General features: G+C 39.1%; 1 protein-coding gene across 2 annotated transcripts; it reads left to right on the top strand.

The window, feature by feature from the left end:
• The first annotated feature begins 685 nt into the window (after positions 1 to 685).
• On the top strand, positions 686 to 8,873 carry LOC105053475 (F-box/kelch-repeat protein At1g55270). Of its 2 annotated transcripts, XR_833463.4 has the most exons (3): positions 686 to 1,194; positions 6,293 to 8,310; positions 8,502 to 8,873. XR_833463.4 is itself a non-coding variant. In XM_010934657.4 (2 exons), exons 1-2 carry the CDS (start codon positions 1,123 to 1,125, stop codon positions 7,544 to 7,546), a joined length of 1,326 nt encoding a protein of 441 aa, XP_010932959.1. In that variant the 5' UTR covers positions 686 to 1,122; the 3' UTR covers positions 7,547 to 8,506. The 2 variants fall into 2 exon arrangements, 1 of the variants encoding a protein (XP_010932959.1); XM_010934657.4 differs by having other exon boundaries at positions 6,293 to 8,506.
• The last annotated feature ends 13,395 nt before the right edge of the window (positions 8,874 to 22,268 follow it).

The following is a 22,268-nucleotide window of genomic DNA, read 5'->3' as shown; positions in this document are numbered from 1 at the left end:
ATAATAGCAAGCATGTTCAATGAACAGCCTTGGCTGTCCAACAAATTAAATAAAACCACCAAATGAAGATTTCTTGTATTTTTAAAAATTTCAAAGGTGGAGGTTTCATGTCGTTTATCTATAAATGGGGAACTGTTGCTTCTTTCAAACAATTCTCATTTTGTTCATTTGCCAGCACGCTTCAAGTCACAGGGGGAAAGGTAAGCCATTCAATCTCCTTCTTTGATATGTTTTTAAGTCATCTTAGGGTGGTGATTAGAAGCTAGCAATCAATTACGGTATGAACGAGCATTATCTAATTCCTTTCCCTTTATCCTCCCTCTGGAGTTTACCCTCGATCTGTTATGGTATCTCCGCACTGATGATCACACTAAAACACTGATATGTTATCGTATCTCCGCACCGATCATACTAAAACATGCTTGCAAGGGACTCTAAAATTGCTCATTAATGGTTGCAAGTAGTCGATGCTTGGCTTGGGCCTGAGTTTGGGTGTGCCATGCTGTCGCAGACGCCATCACACTTTGGTCCCCAAAAAACTAATTCTTTCGCATTCTTAACCAATTGTCTGCTTGTTTGGGTCATCGCATCGCATCGCATCGCTCTCTTACTCCCTCTAAGGTTTGACCAATTATCATTTATGAATAAATTAATAAGATAAATTGAGATGGTAGAGCGGAGTGGAAGGGCAGATTCCGGGGACACTGTTTGGGTGGTGGTGGAAGGGAGGACTTTTGCTGCTTGCCTTCCTCCCGGGTGCGGAAAATTTACTCCCAATTTTGGAATATTATTATTATTATTATTATTATTATTATTTTTCTCGGCATAAAATAAAATAAAGATTTAGGGCAATTGAAGTTGGTGGTTAAATGGAATGGCCGTCCAGCTGTAAATTTTAGTTCGGAAAGCGCAAGTAGGAGAGGGAGAGGGAGAGGGAGAGAGAGAGAGAGGGGTGATGCGTCTGCTCTCTGGTATTGAACGCAGTGGAGGAGGAGGTCGGTTTCTGGTTGCAGTTTTGGGAAGAAGCAGTGCCGTCTGTCCAACATTTCTGCCCTTGGATTTTTCGGTCTCTTTTTCGGCCCCTCTTTCCTGATCCACTCGCTTAGTGGGCTTTGCGGGAGGATGGAGGCCGCCGCCGCCGCCGCCGAAGCTTCACCGAGCGCTCACAGAAGCGTCCGCCTGCAGGCCCCGCTGGTAAGTCGAGTCTCCGATCGATTAATTGCTTGCAGTTTGTTGGTATTTTTGGCGTAGCTCGGAATCTGGATCCTGTTCTTTTTGCTTCGATTTTCTTTTTCTCGGGGTTGTCTCTGGAAACACGGTTGCAATTTGTGAACGAGGTCTCGGAAAATCTTGCATTGTTACAAGGCATATTAGGGCTGTCAAAAGGATCGATCTTTGGGGGATGATTCTTGCTATACTTGTTTTCCCACTATTTTGCTCCCTGTCTTATTGAACGTATGTTGGTATTCCACATGGTTATTAATGCTGTTACGAGCTACTAAATTTGCCGGAGCATCAAGCGAGAATCGAACAGGAAATATCCGTGCTTCATAAAACTCCAAAGTGAAATCTGAAACTTAATTTGAGCCACCAGTTTCGTCCGTGGTGTCTGGATGGATCGGGTCGGTGTAGATTTCTGCCGGAATGCAGACATCTACCTTTGTTTTCCGAGCTCCTGAAGGTGCTCCATTTTATGTCTTTGATTGTAGATGCTAGCTATCCCTCTTGTTCTTTCTGTGAACACAAGATTTCAGTCCCCGTTATTTTCTTGAATTAGTTTACCTAATTTGCTTCAATTTGAGGAGTATTTGTTGTGAAGCATAACTTGATGTCACCTCTGTTCTTCCTGAGACTTTCAGTTTTGCTCATCCGAAGGAGAGTGTGTGTAATCCTACTTAATGAGCTCCAAAGAAGCTTCTTCTCCGAATTATCATAGTAGTTTGCAAAGCACCTGCAACAGTGGAAGCCATACTAAACTATTATGTATAAATGATCATGAGTGGATAGGGTAGCTATGCCTGTATGGCTTTTGTTCTGGACTAGTATCTATTCCTAAAAGTGTCTTGTGAAATTTTTTTACATCTTTTCCAAAGAGAGAGAGAGAGAGAGAGCATAATATATATTGTATGTACTAATGCAGTGCTTGTAATTCTCTTAATGCCCTGCTGTTACAGTTTCTAGGGCATATTTTGACAATAAACTAAATCATATAATTGAATATCCAGTCTACTAAACCATATCTACATTTTGCCGATGCATTGTCGATAGACATCATAGCATATATGTAGATCGTGTTATTTACTCCCGAATTGAGAGTGATAGTTGACTTATTAGGAAGGCATGATGCCGATATCCTTGTTCTTGCTGCATTTCATGTTCTCTGCAACTAGCTTATCATCTTAAAAGTCTTATTTGAGTATTCTAGGCTCATCAAGTTCATTCTCACCATGGTATATTTTCACTTTTTTCTATTCTTTTCTTTGGTAATGGGAAAGGTAGAATCGGCTTCAACTTTTTTGCTTAATACCGTGTACTCAACATAAAAGAAACCCATCAGCCAAGGTGGAGTTTCCCATACAGTCTTAACAAAATGGGTTCTGCCAGTCCCATATTCTATGATTTAGCCAGATAAACAGTAACATGCAAAATTCCTCAAGAATTAGAATTACTGGAATACCAGTTGGAACATTGCTTGCTTTCTGAGTTTTGGATTTTTGTCCAGAAAGACAGCCCCTGTACCTCTTCTTCTGTACTACACTTTTTTTTGGGATTTTCTATAAAAGCTGTAGTCTGATCCTGTTATATGTTCTTATCCACATTACATTATGAAAATCATGTGTTAAGGTCTAGCTTGTGGGATAATCTCATATAGATAGTTTAGGCAATGTCATAGATTACTTCGAGGAAAATCAAGAAATAAACTATCTCACAAACTTGCCAAGGTCTTCTGTGCTAAGAGATTATTTGTTCTCGGAACAAATTAAATTTCTTTAAACTGTCTGTTCCTCATAAGAATAGAATGTAGAATCTTAAAGTAATGTTTAAATACTACTAGCACTTTATCTGGGTCAACAAGTTCATGTTAGGTCATGAGTATTTTGTAGAGTTACCAACTTTCTGTGAAAATATTTGCCTGCTACTCTTTATAAGATGTTGGTCTCAGCCATTTGATGGACCATTTACTAGTGGCTGATAATAGAAAAGTAGATATTCCCTGGTTATTGAGACAGGAGTTTTTTGGTATCATGACCAGAGGGGTATGAAGAAGAACATTTTATAAAGTATCATCGGTTGAATAGCATGACTTTGCTCTGCTAGATCAAAGAATATATATTGCATAGTTTGTTCCATTAAGTAATATGCATGATTTTGGATCCATAGTCCATTCTTTTTTTTTTTTTTTCAATTTGCATGAATGAAGTTGTAAGACTCCGACCATAGCATGTTTCAGTGAGTCAGGCTATGTTAGATCAGTAGAATGTGATTGAAGGATGCATACAAATAATATTCTATAATGATAACATGAAACATATTCTGTTGTGAGCACAAATTTAGGTATAGAGTAAAAGAGAAAACTTGATTATTTTTCAGTTTGTGAGAATTTTTCTTTGTTTTTGAATGCTCTGTAGATTCATTTGCATTGCTAACAATTCTACCCTATGGATTTTTAAGCTGATTAGACATCAATTTGCTGCAACTCTTGGATTCAAGTCACCTAGTCTTTCCTGATGTCCTTTTCTACTCAAATATCCATTTTAACTACTTCCAACCAAGTTTTTTTAGATCTTCTCTTCTTCGGTGGGTGCTTGGTCCAGCTGAACTCCTTCCTGTCAAGGCAGCTACATCCAATTACCTCAATTGTTTCTGAGTCTGTTCAAAGGGCTTCCTCAAGTTACTTTCTAAATCTTAGTTTTGCCACACATCCATCTTTGCCTGCTACATTCGTCTGTGCTCATAATGATCCTTTATATTGCTTGACATTTTAATCTATAGCGTAAATACTATTGTTAATGACATGATTCACACAGTGCTATAAAGCTGATGCAAAATTGAAACCATGAATGCTTCATGGCATACTTAACGAATAAGAAGGTTATTCTCTTATGCCTTTGATGAAGCCACAGATGTTTCAATCATGGCTTCTAACTGCTAGTCTTTCTAGGTATCATGTAGGATTATTTTCCTCTAGATCTTTTTGATTTAGTGATGTTTCATGTCTTTCCAATTGTGATATGTGACAAAGGTAAGCTTTTGTTGTTCTTTCACTTAGTATCATTTTTAACTGATCCATGTAACTATCAAGTGAAGCTCACAAAGCTGCTTGTTATATCTGGAAAGGCGCCCTGTTGAGAACCAAATAGGTATCTATGGGACTTCTAATAAATCATCGGAGGAAAAAGGACTCTATTTGGGTTATTCAAAAGGACTTCGACCGCATGTTCTGGCCAAATTTGATGAAATCATGTAAACATCAAAAGAAAGCATTTCTCTTATACATTTGCAGTGTGACATCAGATCATTAGAAAAGGACAAGTTCTTTTCTCGTACATGAGGGATGTTCCAATATAGTTCTTGCTGTTTCAACTACGTTTCTATTTTAGCTGCACATACTAGGTTTTCATCGATATCAATTGTAAATATGTCACCTTGCTGCATTTAAGAAGTCAAATACTAAACGCTTTTTTTCGAACAATGCATAAATTTTCCTAAATCGATCCCTCATCCCAAAAGGCTTACTATGTCATATTTTTTTTTCCTTGTTCAGATCCATACATCTGTTATTGGTTGCACTGTGTGCTGTCTTATGATGTCATCATGCCTCCATCTAAGAACTCGAACCTTCTCTGGGAATTTCTCATTCTGTACCTTTACCTGATTAAGACAGAAGTTTGTTCCTTCTTCAGAATTGATATTAGACATTTTTTATGGTTTGTTCTTTCTCCCTGATTGTCCCTTCCCTGACGTTCCTCACCATTTCAGCTGTCATATAAACAGGCTTTATCTTTAGCCTCTGCCAATTTTTTTTTAGCAAATAAATGATTATAAAAAAATCTGATAAAATTTCTGAAAACCTCATGAATTGTGAAAATTAGAAAAGCATTGCCTGTAAAGACCATAGATGAATTTATAATATATCAAGTGAAAAATTTGAGGAAAATGAAAGAACTTATTGTATGAACAAACATAACATAAGCATATTTCCTTGATTCCTTTTACTGTATGGATTTTCTTTTGACTGGTAGTCCTACCAAGTTGGGTATTGCTGAACAGAATTTGAAGTCGCAATCCAGATTTTACACATTCTGAAATTAGATTCAGTTGTCATTATAAGAGAAATTGTAGAATAAATCTTGTAATTCTAATACTTCAGAATTTGATGTCGCAATGCAGATTTTACAAATTCTGAAATTAGATTCAGTCATCATTATAAGAGAAATTGTAGAATAAATCTTGTAATTCTAATCCTTGATGTGTGTTACAGCATGAAAGACAATAAAGTCCTAAATTTCAAAGGGTATATTTTGGTTATGTTCATGCTTGCTTTATTCTTATTTGATGATCTGTAAAGTTTCAATTTTCTTCTGTCATAGCCATCCCATCATCTCATTAATATAAAGCAAATTACTATTCAACATTACAAAAACTCATGTAGAGACATTGTAAAAGTATAATGAGATTGGGATTTCTTTTACCCTTCATTGCATGAAGTTGAACCTCCTGATAATGGTGATTGCTGGATCAACCATGCAATCCCTTTGGCATCAATGATAAGCCCGAGCCATCCCTTTGGCATTTAAGAATAAAAAGTATAAATGAATCAACCATGCAAAGCAGTCTAATATCTCTTCTGACTTTAATAGCAAAATCCTCACCTGTTCTTATCTGAGCTTTCAGGTAACACTGCTGATGCCGGAGAGCACCTGGCAAAATCAAAATGAGTTATGTGTTTCATAGCATAGTTCAATGAGTTTTTCTATCAAGACTATGTTTTTTCTTTAAAAATAGGTAAAACTGCACAGACTAAAATACAAGCAAGTCTAAGAGATTGCTGATAAAATTACTTGCCATGAAGTTTTTGTCTTGAAATATTGGGATTCTGCACTGATTGCCACCTTAAAGGATAAATATTTTGTTATGTTTTTGTTTACCAGCTCTTATTTACAATTGTGTTAAAATTTCGTGGCATTTCACTGCATAATCTGTTGTCATAGCAAAGAAGTGCTTGGAAACCCTCTTAATATTCATCCACTTTTCTTCCATTAATTATGCACTGATGCCATTCATATTGCAGGTTGATTCTGTGTCATGTTATTGTCGAGTAGATGCAGGCTTGAAAACTGTTGTAGGAGCTAGAAAATTTGTTCCTGGAGCGAAGCTATGTCTCCAACCTGATATCAAACCTAATGGGCCCAGGATGAGGAATTCACGCAGGGAACGTTGCAGAAACCAGGCACCACTCTTGCCTGGCCTTCCTGATGATCTTGCCATTGCTTGTCTGATCCGTGTTCCTCGAGCTGAGCACCCAAACCTTCGATTAGTTTGTAAAAGATGGAACCGCCTTTTGTCTGGAAACTACTTTTATTCCCTCAGGAAGAAGCTTGGGATGGTGGAGGAATGGGTTTATGTCATTAAGAGAGACCGTGATGGGAAAATATCTTGGCACGCTTTTGATCCCATCTATCAGCTATGGAAACCACTTCCACCTGTTCCTGCAGAGTATTCTGAAGCACTTGGCTTTGGTTGTGCTGTTCTTAGCGGCTGCTACCTTTACTTATTTGGAGGTAAGGATCCATTAAGGGGCTCTATGAGGCGTGTTGTCTTCTATAATGCCCGAACAAACAAATGGAATCGAGCTCCAGATATGCTACGAAAACGCCATTTTTTTGGTTCCTGTGTCATAAATAATTGCCTCTATGTTGCTGGTGGAGAATGTGAGGGGATCCACAGAAACTTGCGTTCAGCTGAGGTATACGATCCTAACAGGAACAGATGGACCTTTATTGGTGAAATGAACACTGGAATGGTACCACTTATTGGGGTGGTTTTTGATGGAAAGTGGTTCCTGAAAGGGCTTGATTCTCACCGTCAGGTTGTGAGTGAAGTATATGTACCCACAACAAATGCGTGGTCCCCAGTTAATGATGGAATGGTTACAGGATGGCGAAACCCAAGCATTTCATTCAATGGGAGGCTTTATGCCTCGGATTGTAGGGATGGATGCAAGCTTAGAGTCTATGATAGAGCTACAGATTCATGGAACAAGTTCATGGATAGCAAAAATCATCTAGGCAACTCTCGTGCCTTTGAGGCTGCGGCTTTTGTATCTCTCAATGGTAAGCTCTGCATCATCCACAACAACATGAGCATCACTGTCTTTGATGTATCAAATCCAGGAAAGAACATAGAGACTATCAGTGCTCATTTGTGGGAGACTGTTGCTGGGAAAGGCCATTTAAAGACTTTTGTGGCAAATTTATGGTCAAGCATTGCAGGTCGTAGTGGGTTGAAGAGTCACATTGTTCACTGTCAAGTGCTTCAACTCTGAGGCTTGAAGCATTCTGATAATGGAAGATAGACTGACAGATGATGGATGGTTCCTTGATGAAGCACTATAGTATTATCTACTGCTTATACCATCTTCATGTTTGAGTAGTCAAATTTCAATCCAAGGAACTATTTATTTGCTGACCAATATATGTCGATTCCTACATGTTAGGTTGTTTTTCTTTTAGGGACTGTTTGGATAATCCAGCATGATTGGACTGAATTTCTTGCTGGATTCATGGATTGGGCAGCTCATTTGGGCATGACATGTATCAACCCAAACACATCCGTACCTCGAATCTTGTGGGAGGAAAGAAAAGATCTTTGTAGGTCCTTTTTTTCTCTCTGCAGTGATGGGCTGGGGAGATCCGGTTGTGTGGCTTGGGCTGGGTCTGCTATCCTCTAATAGTAGAAATCCTGTTTATGATCTCGTGGATCCAGCGGGATTATCCAAACAGATCCAAACAGATCTTAGGGTGTTTAAAGATAACAACCCTTTCTGGTGGGTATATGTATGAAGCTTCCAGAGAAAAAGGAACCTTTCTGCTCGGGCTCTTCTAGCAGTTTGCTCCGAACAGGGTTATGAAGCAGAGAGGTGAAATGGTCTGGAAACATTCATCTTGTTCTTGTGGCAGCTTGCAGGCTTGATTGTTTACCAGGGATGCAAAATCATTACAATTTTGAAGGGCAGCTGTTTGAAATCAAACCCTCACCACAACACTCCCAACCCAAGAAAAGGAAAACTGGAGTAATTTGCATGCAACTGTAAGCTGTAACAATTACTTCTGAATGTGATTCTCCTCTGCTGCTTGTCATTCATGTTAAGATGTTACACAATATGGAAAGAGAGCAAAGTGCCATTAAAAATCATATGCTCTTCTTTAATGTCATTGTTACCAGATCCTGAACTGTACATGAAAAATCATATGCTGTTTGTGGATGATTGGTTTTTGCAGGCTTATTATCCTCAAGACCTCAACCATTGTCCTTGATGTAGGACAGCCTGGGAGATGGAGAATAGGAAGCTTTGATACCAAACAAATGTAGGATAGAAAAAGGAGGGGAGAGGAGAAAAGCAAGCAGAGGGAAGAGAAGAAGATAGAGAAGATGAAAGCAGAGGGAGAGGGCAATTCAGTATTCTCATATTATAATGATGCAAACTTGTATTTTCAATTATATTGCAATGAGTTTATATAGGTTCAAATTTTCAATAAGAGTCCGTACAGAAATAAAATATTATAGTCTTTACAAAATTTAGTCTGAGAGTCCATACAAAATAATTCTTTAATTTCTAAATGAAATAAAATTTTCTAATTTATATATTTACATCTAATAGAAGTGTATCTTGATCTCTAATAGGCAGTGCTCTATCATGCCCTCCAGTTGGAAAGAATCTTTCTTTGTAATGTTTGATCGCAAGTGCCACTCAAGAAGCTCCGGATCTAGGTTGCGAAACTTGTCCTCTATAATCCAAAAAATATCAAATAAAGGGCAGCCTTTTTATTGGATGAGCTAATGGAGAAGCTATCGCTTATCCAAAATCATTTCCATATCATCTCTCTACTAAGAAAAATGCTTATCCAAAATCATTTCCATATCATCTCTCTACTAAGAAAAATATAACTTAGGATCACTAGATGATAAAGTAGGAGGTTCAAAGGTGCCTTTCTAAAGTAATAAATTCTCCACATTGGAAAGACCGAGTAAAACAAGTGGATATATATTAGATCCAAGTTTTCTAACAATGGAGAATGGGCCAATGACTTAGGTAGGCAATGTCTTGAAAAAACTTTTAAACAAATATTTTGGACAAATGCAAACCATGATATTATATTCTACATTAAACTTTTTGGCCTTATAATATATATTAGCAATAAGTTTATAATATGTATTACTCATTAACATTTGTACCTAAAATTATGGTTCAGGATATAGGTACTGTTGGGGTCAAGGGGTCTTATGAGTCAGATGATTGGATTGACTCCACGTCTGCATACGTGAGATATTGTTCACTTTGTCTCTATTTTTGACTATTGAGCTGCAAGGTTTTGCCCTTTAAAAGATGTCTCATATGGAAGAGAAGGTTCCAATTCATATAAGCCATACTTCCTCTTGACTCATAATCGATGTAGAACTAAAGATGTCCATCCCACCCACAACATAGCCTCCTCAGTCAAGGGGGAGTATGTGCATATGGGTATGAGGCTTTTCCCATAGATGGCGCCAATATTGCCGTCAAGGATCAAGGAGTCGAATGGCTCGAATGATTGGGTTGACTCCATGCCCGTATATGTGACGTATTGTCCGCTTTGGCCCCACTTTTGACTGTCGAGCCATATGATTTTGTTCTTTAAAAGATGCCTCACATAAGAAAAAATGTTTCAATCAATATAAGCCATACACCCTCTTGACTCATAACCAATGAGGGACTAAAGGTATCCATCCCATTTACAACATAGCCGCCAGTCAAGGGGGAGTATGTGCATATGGGCATGAGGTTTTTTCCACAGACGGCACCAATATTACGGTCAAGGGTCAAGGGATCGAATGGCTCGGATAGTTAGGTTGATTTTGCACCAGCATACGTGAGGTATTGTCTGTTTTGACCTTGCTTTTGATTATCGAGCTGCACGATTTTGCCCTTTAAGAGATGTCTCATGTGGGAGAGAATATTTCAATCCATATAAGCCATACTTTCTCTTGACTCATAATTGATGTGGGACTAAAGATGCCCATTTCATCTACAATAGGTACTGTTTCTAATAGAAATCTGAGGGGATGCTTTTTTTTTTCTTACATTTAAATCTGGACTCCTTATGCGATGGTTTGTCAAGGATCAAAATGATATTTTTGCCCTTATTGTTATCAACAGTAGTGGGCAAAACATACCTCACTATATTATAATGATAATTATTGCGACCAATCCCCCCGTCGCCCGATCGTCGATGTCGCACACCTGCAAGAAAAGTCCTCACAGACTGAAAATGCCTCCGATGGAGACTCTCCGACGGTCAAGTCAGAGAGGAGACTAGACAGCAGTGGAAAACCAGGGGCTCAATGGGAGAGAGAGAAAGACGCTTCAGAGAGCTTGTTCCAAATTTAGGACTTAGAGCCTACCAATGCTGTTGCTTTATCCCGTTTTATAGTAGAATGCGGTATGGTCCCATCATTAATGGTGCAGACAACTGAGGAGTTGTCAAATCGTCGGAGACTGTCAAATCGCCGTGGGCTGTCAAGTCGCTAGGACTAATACATGTCCTTAGCAGGACAGTACCCCAGGGCGGCCATACTGCATGTCCTTGACAGGACAACTGTCCATAGCGGTCGTACGACGTTTGGATGGGCCGGCCGACTGTACGTCGGTATTCGGCTGCCGGGGCGTTGGGTGGCGACCCGGAGACACCGTCGGCTAATCTGGTGTCTTGCGGAAGTCGGACGTCGGCTGTCACCTCCGACAGTGAGTCGGTGATTCGAGCCCGGCCGTTGGCCGGTCAAGAACAGTATGGGTCTGTTCGGCCGACATACCTTCGGTCGGATACTGTCGGAAGCCATTATCGGCAGTCGTTGTCGGAGTCGACCGTCAGGGTCGTCCGTCAGAGTCGTCCGTCGGGATCGTCCGTCGGAGTCGTCCGTCGGTCTGGTCGGTAGAGTCGGTAGAGTCGGGCATCGATCGGACCTGTCTGAAGATAAGTCGGCGTAGAAGGATCAATCGGTATATCCCAACAATAATCATCTATCTCTAATTCACACTCTCAACTCTACCTCATCCTTAGAATATTATACTGGCCCTACTGCCTAGTCATCAACCTCTCGTGGATCATCAAACTCTTTCTTTAAACCTAAAAGAGGGCTTGAGCTATCTACTGACTCAATTACTTAGATTGTTGACTCATTTGCTCAAATTTCTAATCTATTAAGTTCATAAAGGTTTGAGGGCCAAATTGCCGTATAGAAGTGAAGGGAATGGCATCAGTGGATGGGTGGTCACTATGTTTATTCCTTGTCATACAGTGATGCATTTAAGTATAGGGTAATGATAGTATACATTTGAAAATTATAATAAGTAATTAAGAATCTTAAACTACTATGATGCACACATGTAAAACTGATGAGCTTAATGCAAATGATATGCTAAAGTTTAAAAGCTAGGATGGATATAATAAGAAGAAGGCTAGATACAAATAAGGGTTAGATGCAATGAACAAAAGTTTAGAATTTTTTTTTTTTTTTGAAAGAAAGGGACAAGATTAAGCTTGAAACTAAGAAATTTACTAATCATCTAATTAAATAAATATCAATCAAGGTTTCAAATAGAAAGGGATTACCTCATAGATATACTTGGAGCCACTACTTACCGTCTGGTGAAGACAACTTACTATAGAGTAGAATTAGTAGAAATGGATGCAAAAAATGGAATCTACACATCGAAATTAGCTAGGGATAGGCTTTTGAAAAATTCAAGTGGTGCTGATGTGGCATAGTCTGTTGACGCATCATTGATTGGACAATGACATGGCACCATTGACTTGTTGCCGAACTAGATTGGTCTGGCTTAGATTTAGATCCAGATCCATGGGTCGGATTAAGCCGATGGGATGTTGGATCTGAATCCGTAGTGCCTTCCTTCCTCACAAGGCTTCCATCTAAAGCCCCAGCGAGCGCACAAGCGATGATAGATCGATTAGGTTCGAATTGTGAGGATAGCATGATGTGGAAAGGCGGTTGAATGCCGATGGTGCTTGGTGATGGAGAGGGGGCAAAGGCCTTTGGACTGGGCGAGTACGTGGTGGTGGCCCCAAGGTTGGGGTCGAGGTCAGCTGGTTGTAGAGGAGAGGAGCTACGATACTGGTAATGATTGGGCACCAGCCACGAGTTCGGGTGACTGTTGATCAAATTGATGATCGTCGTCGGAGGTTGTGGATATATATATATATATATATATACATATACATATATACTGGTTGGAGGTTGTGGAGTGTAATTAAGCTCTCCGACAAAGGGTTGGGCAGACTGCTAGTGGCCAAGATGGCGAAGGGAGGGGAACGATTGCTTTATAAGAGAAAAATATGGGATCATTTTCCTTTTTCTTTCCACGTTGTTGGGGTGAGGCATCGACCGCGGTGGCGGACGACAATGGACCTGAAGGGCGGTGTATTGAGTTGTTAAAACTACAGTACTGAAAGATGATTCAGTCGTGGTGGTGGATTTAGGCTGGCTCTGATATCAAACTAATACAAGACAACTCCGGAGGCAAGGGGGCTCGAATACCAAATTGATGCAGGACAAAAGGAGGAGAGAGAAGAAAGTGGAAATAGAGGAAGAGGGAAGAGAAGATAGAGAGAGAGGGGAACTCAATTTTCTCAGAACTCAATTTTGGAAATTTCTGTTCTCAATTTCATAGCTATTAGTTTATATAGACCCCAAATCTTAATAAGAATCTGCATAGAAATAAAATACTAGTTTTTTAGAAAATTCTAGTTGGAGAGTCCATATAAAAATAAAATTCTCTAATTTTAAAATAAAAAATTTCTAACATAAGTGCGTCTAGGTCTCTTACAGGACGGTTCCCTGTCGATCCTGCTTTGAACCATCATAATGCATCATCAGAACTCTTGTTTCTTCTCATGCTCTTACACTTTCTTTGCTTTTCCATGTAGGTTGGATTGTGTGGAGAGCATGTTGGATATTAAATTTGATTTTATCTTTTAATCTCATGTGGGTTAGGCTTTGCATTTGATGCTTGTTCCTTTCTTTTGGGATCTTGACAAGTCCATTAGATCTTAATCAATCTTAAACTAAATGTGAGTAATTGCGGGATGGATGTAGGGACTCTCCCTGTAATGAAAATCTATTAAATGGACTATAGATTTTGGCAAATACACAAAGAACCAAACAACATCTCATCCTTGTAATATGAGAATGGAAGTTCTCTCATGCACTTCCATCATTTTCAATGCATTATTTTGCTGAGTTCTTTCCCTATTTTTGCTTGAGAACTTGAAAGTGGGGTTGGATTTTCATCTACCTTTACTTTGTCTAACCTTGTCCATGTGATACTTACAGTCTCTAGTTAAGTTGTTGAGATGGGATGTAAATAGATTCAAATAAAAAAAAATTAACAAAAAAAAAAAAGAAAAAGAAAAAATGCACAAAGATAAAACTAAGAATTAAGAAAAATAGATGGTAATGAATTCATTGCATTGAAACAGCATGGATTACAAATCTATAAGTGGGTACTTGATTTCATATGAAATTAAGCAAAAACCAAAAAGACAGAGAGAAGGAAAAAGAAACTGAGATGGTAGGAATTGAAGAACTCAAGATATCACCCATCTTTTTGATGGCTTGTTGGTAGATAGGATTCTTTCCATCATGATTCCTATTTTTCGGAGTCATGACTTGAGGGTGTGGGGCCGATCTTACTTCTCTAAGATTTCTACCAGGGACCTCGCTGATGAGTAAGCCAGTACCTGAGAGGAAGATTGAGGTTGCTTGAATCTGGCGTATAAGTGTCCACCCTAAGATTAGACTCTTTCACTGGAAGGTGGCCTAAGACTGACTACTGACTCGAATACTTCTTAAAAATAGAGGCATGGAGCTTCCGATTGTCAGTCCAATTAGTGGGCTGAAGGATGAGTTGACGGAGCATGTCCTGCTATGTTGCCTGAAAGCATGCTCGATTTGGGGCATGGTTGGTGGCCGCCTAAAGGGATTGATTGTGGCCCTTGGCTTTCATCCTTTCTAGATGTGGTCCACCAGAGTATGATCGAGGGCTAGACCTATGGCACTAGATGGGCATACATCGCTTATCAGATTTGATTATCCAGGAAAAACCTAGTTTTTGAAGCCGAGGTCATTCCTATGCAGCGGGTGTTGGAGAGAGCTTGCTGCTTAGCTGAGGAGTTCTATCGCTTTGACACTACTGCTACGTCCCTTGTTGCCCCGAGTTCTTGCGGCTCTCTTGCTGTGTCTGTAGCGACTTGGAGGGTTCTTTTGATTTCTTGAGAGCCCCCACCTTCGAGGTTTGTCAAGGTTAATTTTGATGGTAGTGTTAATTAAGGATGGTAAGAATGCGGGCTATATATGTCATCCAAGATCCAGACGTCAGGCTTTTGGCTGCTGGGGGCTCTCATCTTTTTGAATCATCTGTTTCAGAAACAGAGCTCCATGTCGCTTGGGTAGGCATCATCTGCGTGAAGAATGAGCTCCGAACGGAGAGGATATTCATTGAGGACAACTTTGCCACCATCATCGGATGGATCCAGGATGAGATGAAGTATTTAGAGGTTCATCTACTGCTCCACAATATCTGGAGATCTCTTCATCATTCCACTATGACGTCTATATGGCACATATTCTGAGAGGCAAATAGTTCTGCAGATTGGGTTACATCTTTTATTTTAGAGTACATCGGAGATTGAATTTGGTGTTAAGATGATGATTTTCTGAATTGTACTCATACTAAAACAGTATGATGGCCCACTTATATCAAGAAAAAAATATAGAGGTTTTGAGTCCCGTCAGAAAAAAATGTTGAACAATCGTTCATCAGCACCAAAGATACAACCAAGAAGAGTGGTATAATCAATTATTTTTTTTAACATTACTGGCTTATAGTGCACAACCAATGCAACACGAGGGTTCAGCATAAAGCTGATCGATTTGCACTGTGAATAAAGTATGTAATATTTTTGGTGAGAATAAAGTACGTAATATTGATGGCTACATATATACCTTGGATTGGGTGGAGCACCGTTATGATGCTTGTTTTCGAGAAGAAAAATTTTTTGTGCACCGCAAGCAGTGTAGAAAATCCGACGTGAAGCACATCATTTTATATGATTGGTTTACATAGACATTACTTTCCAATACACATTTAATATCTACAATTCTATTTTTGCATTTAAAAATTTTATATGATAAAAATATCTTTACTCTTTAGAAAAAATTAGAACATCGTATAGTATATTATGACTTCTTACACGTAGGATGTCATAATATGATCCAAAAAATTATGATATCTTGTGTCATATTATGACATCCTACATCAAATAATGATTTTTTGCATCCAGAATGTCATAATATGGCCTAAGATATCATAATATGAATTAGAATGTCATAATATAAAAGAGGCATTTTTGTCCAACCACTTTTCATTGCACATTTAATGCCTGCAGTTTCATTTTTCCGTTTGAAATTTTTTAATAACGAAAATACTTTTTCTCTTTAAAAAAAATTATGACATTCTGTAGCATATTATGATATCTTACGTCAAAATTATGATTTTATGCACATAGCATGTCATAATATAGAAATAAGATGTCATAATTTTTTTCAAAAAATAAAAATATTTTCATCATTTAAAATTTTTAAATAAAAAAAATAAAATTATAAATATTAAATATAAATTAAAGAATGATATCTATGCCAGCCGATTACATAAAGCAGCGTGCTTTTTCTTCACCGCACGCGATGCACAAAGGACTCACCTTTCGAGAGACTGGTCCAGTGCGCTTAAGGAGACGAAGCGCTCCCTCATCTTCTTTAAAACCCGGCAGCGCTCCTTGTTCCACTAATCTACCACGCCAACACCAAGGTGGCCTCTGATGGAGATCAGAAGCATCCCCTGGAGGAGAAGGAAGGATTATCCTTAATTTCCAAAGGACGACGACATATATTGTCGATGCATGACGGCAAGAAGAAGAAGAAGCAGCAGCTGCGGCAGCCAGCATTCCGGAGGTTAATGGTTTCCCGAAGATGAGATCACCGTCCTCCGAGCTCTCCTCGACAACCGCTCCAACAAAGATGGTCTTCTCCCGTCTCCCTGCCAACTGCACCCGGTACGTACGACGTCCGCAGTTCCCTCCGGCTCCAGGCCTCCCAAGGCCAGCTAATTGCCTCCAGAGTTCAACGCCTTCGCAACAAATTCATGCAAAACGTCAACCACAGCAGCAGGTCCCCCACGAACAGCACATCTGTCACGCCCCCGATCCAAGATTTGTGAATTGAGGGTCGCGACAACCGCCGCATACTCATGAAGAACTCTCTCCATAAGCATGCAAGGCATCTCATCACGATATCAATGCATCACAGCAGAATAAATTCAAGTAATTATTATTTAACTGTAATTCAAGTAATTAAATCAAATGTCTTACATCCAATAAAATTTTTTCATAAAAAATAAATCTAAGTTCAATTGAAGTTGACAACGTTAAATCTCGCCTCTAAAGCTCTGTCCCAATATTTCTTCCCACACTCGAAATTAATTATCTGAATCTGAAAAATAGAAGGAAAGGTAATGAGCTAGACAGCCCAGTAAGTAACAAATATCTCAACCAGATATTTCAGATATTATATAATTTTCAAGAATAATGTTGCAAATAAACATAAAAATATATTTCATGTTGATTTAATACAAATCCAATAATTTCAAATATTCACATATAATATAATCATAAATCCGATTCGATTTCAAAACACTCGTAACTCAACAGCCTCGACTATGACCAACGTTTAACCCCCATTGACGGGGTCCACAGAATACCAGCGCACAACCCCCACTGGCAGGGTCCAAAATACCAGCGCACAATCCCCACTGGTAGGGTCCACAAATACCAGCGCACAACCCCCATTGGCAGGATCCACAAAGTACCAACGTATAATCCCCATTGGCGGGGCCCACTGAAACATAGTTAGGCTGAGAGCATAAATCCGATCTATATCAAAACACTTAGTACCACAATATATATCATAATCTTTTACTAAACATGTGCATAAATCGATATACCATAACATTTCAAAAGCACTTTTCTTTCAAAACATAATTCCATAAATCATGCATAATTTCAGAGAATAATTATTTATTTTCAGAATAAATATGGAATATCTCGAGAAGATGATTCATTACTTACCTTTCACGGAGCACTGAACGAATGGATCGACTAACTTCTAGTAGATTCTTCCGCACCTATTATCCAAAATTATATTTTTACATTAATTTAATTCAAAATTAAATCTAACAAATTCCAAAATTAAAATCTCGCTTAAAATCAGACTCGTCTCTAAACTCGATCAGAATCATCAGATGAAGCCTTCCCCTACGCTAATCTTAGAAGGGTAACTTTAGAGAGAGAGGAATCCATCAAGAGAGAGAAACAAGCTAGAGAGAGAAAATTTTAGAGAGAGAAAGTAGAGAGAGAAAGTCCAAATCCAGAAAGAGAAAATCAGAGTTCAGACTGAGAGAAGAGAGAGAAGAGAGAGAAACTCTCTCTCTCATCAATTTCAATTTATTTATTTATTTATTTATTTGTTCATACATATATATATATATATAAATATATATATATATTTATTATTATTATTATTATTATTATTTTCTTTTCTTTTCTTTTCTTTTCTTTTTCTTCTTTTTTTCTTCTTTTTTTTCTTTCCTTTTCTTTTTTTTTCTCTTTTTCCTTCTTTCTCTTTTCTTTTTCTTCTTTTTCTTCTTTTTTCTTCTTTTCTTCTTTTTCTTAGTTCTTCCCGTGCCGGAACAGAGGACCGACGTCCTCCGGCCTTGACCGGCTGTTCGGGCCACGGCAGAGGCCGACGGCCGACGGGGGCCACTCCCCCGGTCACGGAGGAGACATGGCCGGCGATCACTTCCGATCGCCGGTGCCGGAAAATCCAAGAAAAAAGGCCCAAAAACAGGGCGTCTTTCCCGACCGAAAGATCGGCGACACTCATCGCCGGCAGCCGCGCACAGAAGCATGGGAGGAAGGAGAAGAAGGAGGGAAAGAAGAGGAAAACTTACCTCATCCTCCGGAGACCTCGTCGGCGGCAATCACGGCGAGAAATCAAAGGGTGTCCGCGGCCTTTGATCGAGAAAAACGGAGAGAAAGAGAGAGGGAAAAGAGTCGATGGATCGATTCTAAAGAGAGGGGGTCTTCTTATAGGAAATCCTAGGACTCCTAGGGGTCTTAGGAGTCCGATTTTGCCTGGGTTTCGTCGGAGAAGAAGACTCCTATCGGGAGTCTTCTTCCCGGTTTTGCATCCCCTATTTTTTTTTTATTTTGGGCTTTGATCTGCTGGCTGGGCTGGGCTTGGTTGGGCTATCACATTCTTCACCCCTAAAAAGAAATTTCGTCCTCGAAATTTTTCATACCTGTCACCATTATATTGGAAGCCTGTGGATTCTGTTGAGTAAGCGCATAAACTCTTCCCTGGGTTTTAGAAATCTGTCCACCACCCTTATGTTGTCCTTCATGAATTCTTTTGCCAGCTTGATTTTCAATATTTAGCGGGCAGCTAGCAATTTTATGATCCATCTGACCACATTTGAAACAAGCACCGGTATTCCAATAGCAATCCTTGTCTGCATGATTTTTGCCACAACTGGAGTACGGCTCACCATCAATCTGTTGAGTCTTATTGTCTACTGTTCCCTTGGCTGATCTTTTGATGTTTTTATTATTATGATGCTCATACTTTAACGTCCCAATATTCCTAATGTTTACCCACCTACACTCATACTATGTCAAATTCTATGTGTCATAATTTATCCACTTATTCTCTGATACCATATTAATTGTCACGCCCCCGACCCAAGATTTGTGAATCGAAGGTCGCGGCAACCGCCGCATACTCATGAAGAACTCTCTCCATAAGCATGCAAGGCATCTCATCACGATATCAATGCATCACAGCGGAATAAATTCAAGTAATTATTATTCAACTGTAATTCAAGTAATTAAATCAAATGTCTTACATCCAATAAAATTTTTTCATAAAAAATAAATCTAAGTTCAATTGAAGTTGACAACGTTAAATCTCGCTTCTAAAGCTCTGTCCCAATATTTCTTCCCACGCTCGAAATTAATTATCTGAATCTGAAAAATAGAAGGAAAGGTAATGAGCTAGACAGCCCAATAAGTAACAAATATCTCAACCAGATATTTCAGATATTATATAATTTTCAAGAATAATGTTGCAAATAAACATAAAAATATATTTCATGCTGATTTAATGCAAATCCAATAATTTCAAATATTCACATAAAATATAATCATAAATCCGATTCGATTTCAAAACACTCGTAACTCAACAGCCTCGACTATGACCAACGTTTAACCCCCATTGGCGGGGTCTACAGAATACCAGCGCACAACCCCCACTGGCAGGGTCCAGAAATACCAGCGCACAACCCCCACTGGCAGGGTCCACAAATACCAGCGCACAACTCCCACTGGCAGGGTTCACAAAGTACCAACGTATAATCCCCATTGGCGGGGCCTACTGAAACATAGTTAGGCTGAGAGCATAAATCCGATCTATATCAAAATACTTAGTACCACAATATATATCATAATCTTTCACTAAACATGTGCATAAATCGATATACCATAACATTTCAAAAGCACTTTTCTTTCAAAACATAATTCCATAAATCATGCATAATTTCAGAGAATAATTATTTATTTTCAAAATAAATTGAAATATCTCGAGAAGATGATTCATTACTTACCTTTCACGGAGCACTGAATGAATGGATCGACTAACTTCTAGTAGATTCTTCCGCGTCTATTATCCAAAATTATATTTTTACATTAATTTAATTCAAAATTAAATCTAACAAATCCCAAAATTAAAATCTCGCTTAAAATCAGACTCGTCTCTAAACTCGATCAGAATCATCAGATGAAGCCTTCCCCTACGCTAATCTTAGAAGGATAACTTTAGAGAGAGAGGAATCCATCAAGAGAGAGAAACAAACTAGAGAGAGAAAATTTTAGAGAGAGAAAGTAGAGAGAGAAAGTTCAAATCCAGAAAGAGAAAATCAGAGTTCAGACTGAGAGAAGAGAGAGAAGAGAGAGAAACTCTCTCTCTCATCAATTTTAATTTATTTATTTATTTATTTATTTATTTTTCATACATATATATATATATATTATTTATTATTATTATTATTATTTTTTTCTTTTCTTTTCTTTTCTTTTTTTTCTTTTTTTTTCTTTTTTTTTCTTTCCTTTTCTTTTTTTTTTCTCTTTTTCCTTCTTTCTCTTTTCTTTTTCTTCTTTTTCTTTTTCTTCTTTTTTCTTCTTTTCTTCTTTTTCTTAGTTCTTCCCGTGCCGGAACAGAGGACCGGCGTCCTCCGGCCTTGACCGGCCGTTCAGGCCACGGCCGCCGCGGCGGAGGCCGGCGGCCGACGGGGGCCACTCCCCCGGTCACGGAGGAGACATGGCCGGCGATCACTTCCGATCGCCGGTGCCGGAAAATCCAAGGAAAAAGGCCCAAAAACAGGACGTCTTTTCCGACCGAAAGATCGGAGACACTCGTCGCCGGCAGCCGCGCACAGGAGCATGGGAGGAAGGAGAAGAAGGAGGGGAAGAAGAGGGAAACTTACCTCATCCTCCGGAGACCTCGTCGGCGGCAATCACGGCGAGAAATCAAAGGGTGTCCGCGGCTTTGATCGAGAAAAATGGAGAGAAAGAGAGAGGGAAAAGAGTCGATGGATCGATTCTAAAGAGAGGGGGTCTTCTTATAGGAAATCCTAGGACTCCTAGGGGTCTTAGGAGTCCGATTTTGCCTGGGTTTTGTCGGAGAAGAAGACTCCTATCGGGAGTCTTCTTCCCGATTTTGCATCCCCTGTTTTTTTTTTTTTTTTTTTTTTTGGGGTTTTGATCTGCTGGCTGGGCTGGGCTTGGTTGGGCTATCACAACATCTAATTCCATCTCTCGAGCAAGCTGTGAAGTAGTGCTGCCGTTGACAAGAAGAAGAAGAAGAAGAAGAAGAAGAAGAAGAGTAATATGCCGGAGATGGTGTTCAGAAACAGGCAAGTTCGACCGCTCTAAACAATGGAAATTAATCAACACTTCTTGCTTAATTTTCGACTTCTTTAGCTTGTTATATATATGGAGGTGATGCCAGCTAGGATTGTTGGTATGACGACTGACATGAGAGTCAGAAGATCTCAGATGGAAGTTTATACGAACTATTAGAAATCAGTACTAAGATATATTACCAAAGGAACTACCTACCTGCTTTAGCTAGGCAAAGTTCAATTCAAAGTGGCTAGTTATACGAATATTTGAAAACTTACACATTAATATCTCTATTTTAGCTACCATTGGTTAACGGAATTGATTCAAATTTCATTAGCTTGCAATTTATAACAGAGAATGAAATGGTTTCACATAACAAAAAAACCTACCGGCCACATCTATCGTCGACAGATATTGTCGCATGAGCTGTACTCAGGTATCCTACGGATGATAAGCTATCTGAATAGCTCATGAGACTACAACAAACCAATAAACTCTCCAGCAGCCTCATGATATGAAGAAAACTATGGTGAAGAGCTAATTAACCGGAGCTCAGATTTATGTTGAGACACATGAGAACAAGATTGGCAGCCTATGGATGAAACCTCGGCGAAGATTATGGCATATTCCAACATTTTATAAGCATTTTGTTATTCCACGTACGTAATAATAGGTAGAAATCCTAAAATAGCGTTAATTTTGCTGGGTCTTATTGCAGCTCCAACTGAAACAATGTACAAAAGACCGCCCTAAGAGTTCAGGGAGAGGCATATTTGCCAAAATGATCTATTTACTCGAGTCATGGGAAAAGAGAGACATGCACATGCTGATACTTTTAGTCCTGGACCCTCTCCTAGGTATTTTTTCGGCAAAACATGTAACCAATGTCACTGCCAAAGAAGAGCCTTAGAGATTGCAAAAAAA

The sequence above is a fragment of the Elaeis guineensis genome, chromosome 10 (genome assembly GCF_000442705.2).
Source record: "Elaeis guineensis isolate ETL-2024a chromosome 10, EG11, whole genome shotgun sequence".
In the NCBI taxonomy this organism is placed as follows: domain Eukaryota; kingdom Viridiplantae; phylum Streptophyta; class Magnoliopsida; order Arecales; family Arecaceae; genus Elaeis; species Elaeis guineensis.
Note: the sequence above shows the minus strand (reverse complement) of the source record. Positions and strands in the feature narration are given on the sequence as shown.

Bases quoted from the DNA above. Each gene is read 5' to 3' on its own strand.
- LOC105053475 (XM_010934657.4), top strand. From the start codon at position 1,123: ATGGAGGCCGCCGCCGCCGCCGCCGAAGCTTCACCGAGCGCTCACAGA. The intron at 1,195-6,292 runs GTAAGTCGAGTC...TTCATATTGCAG, and splicing joins TCCGCCTGCAGGCCCCGCTG to GTTGATTCTGTGTCATGTTA.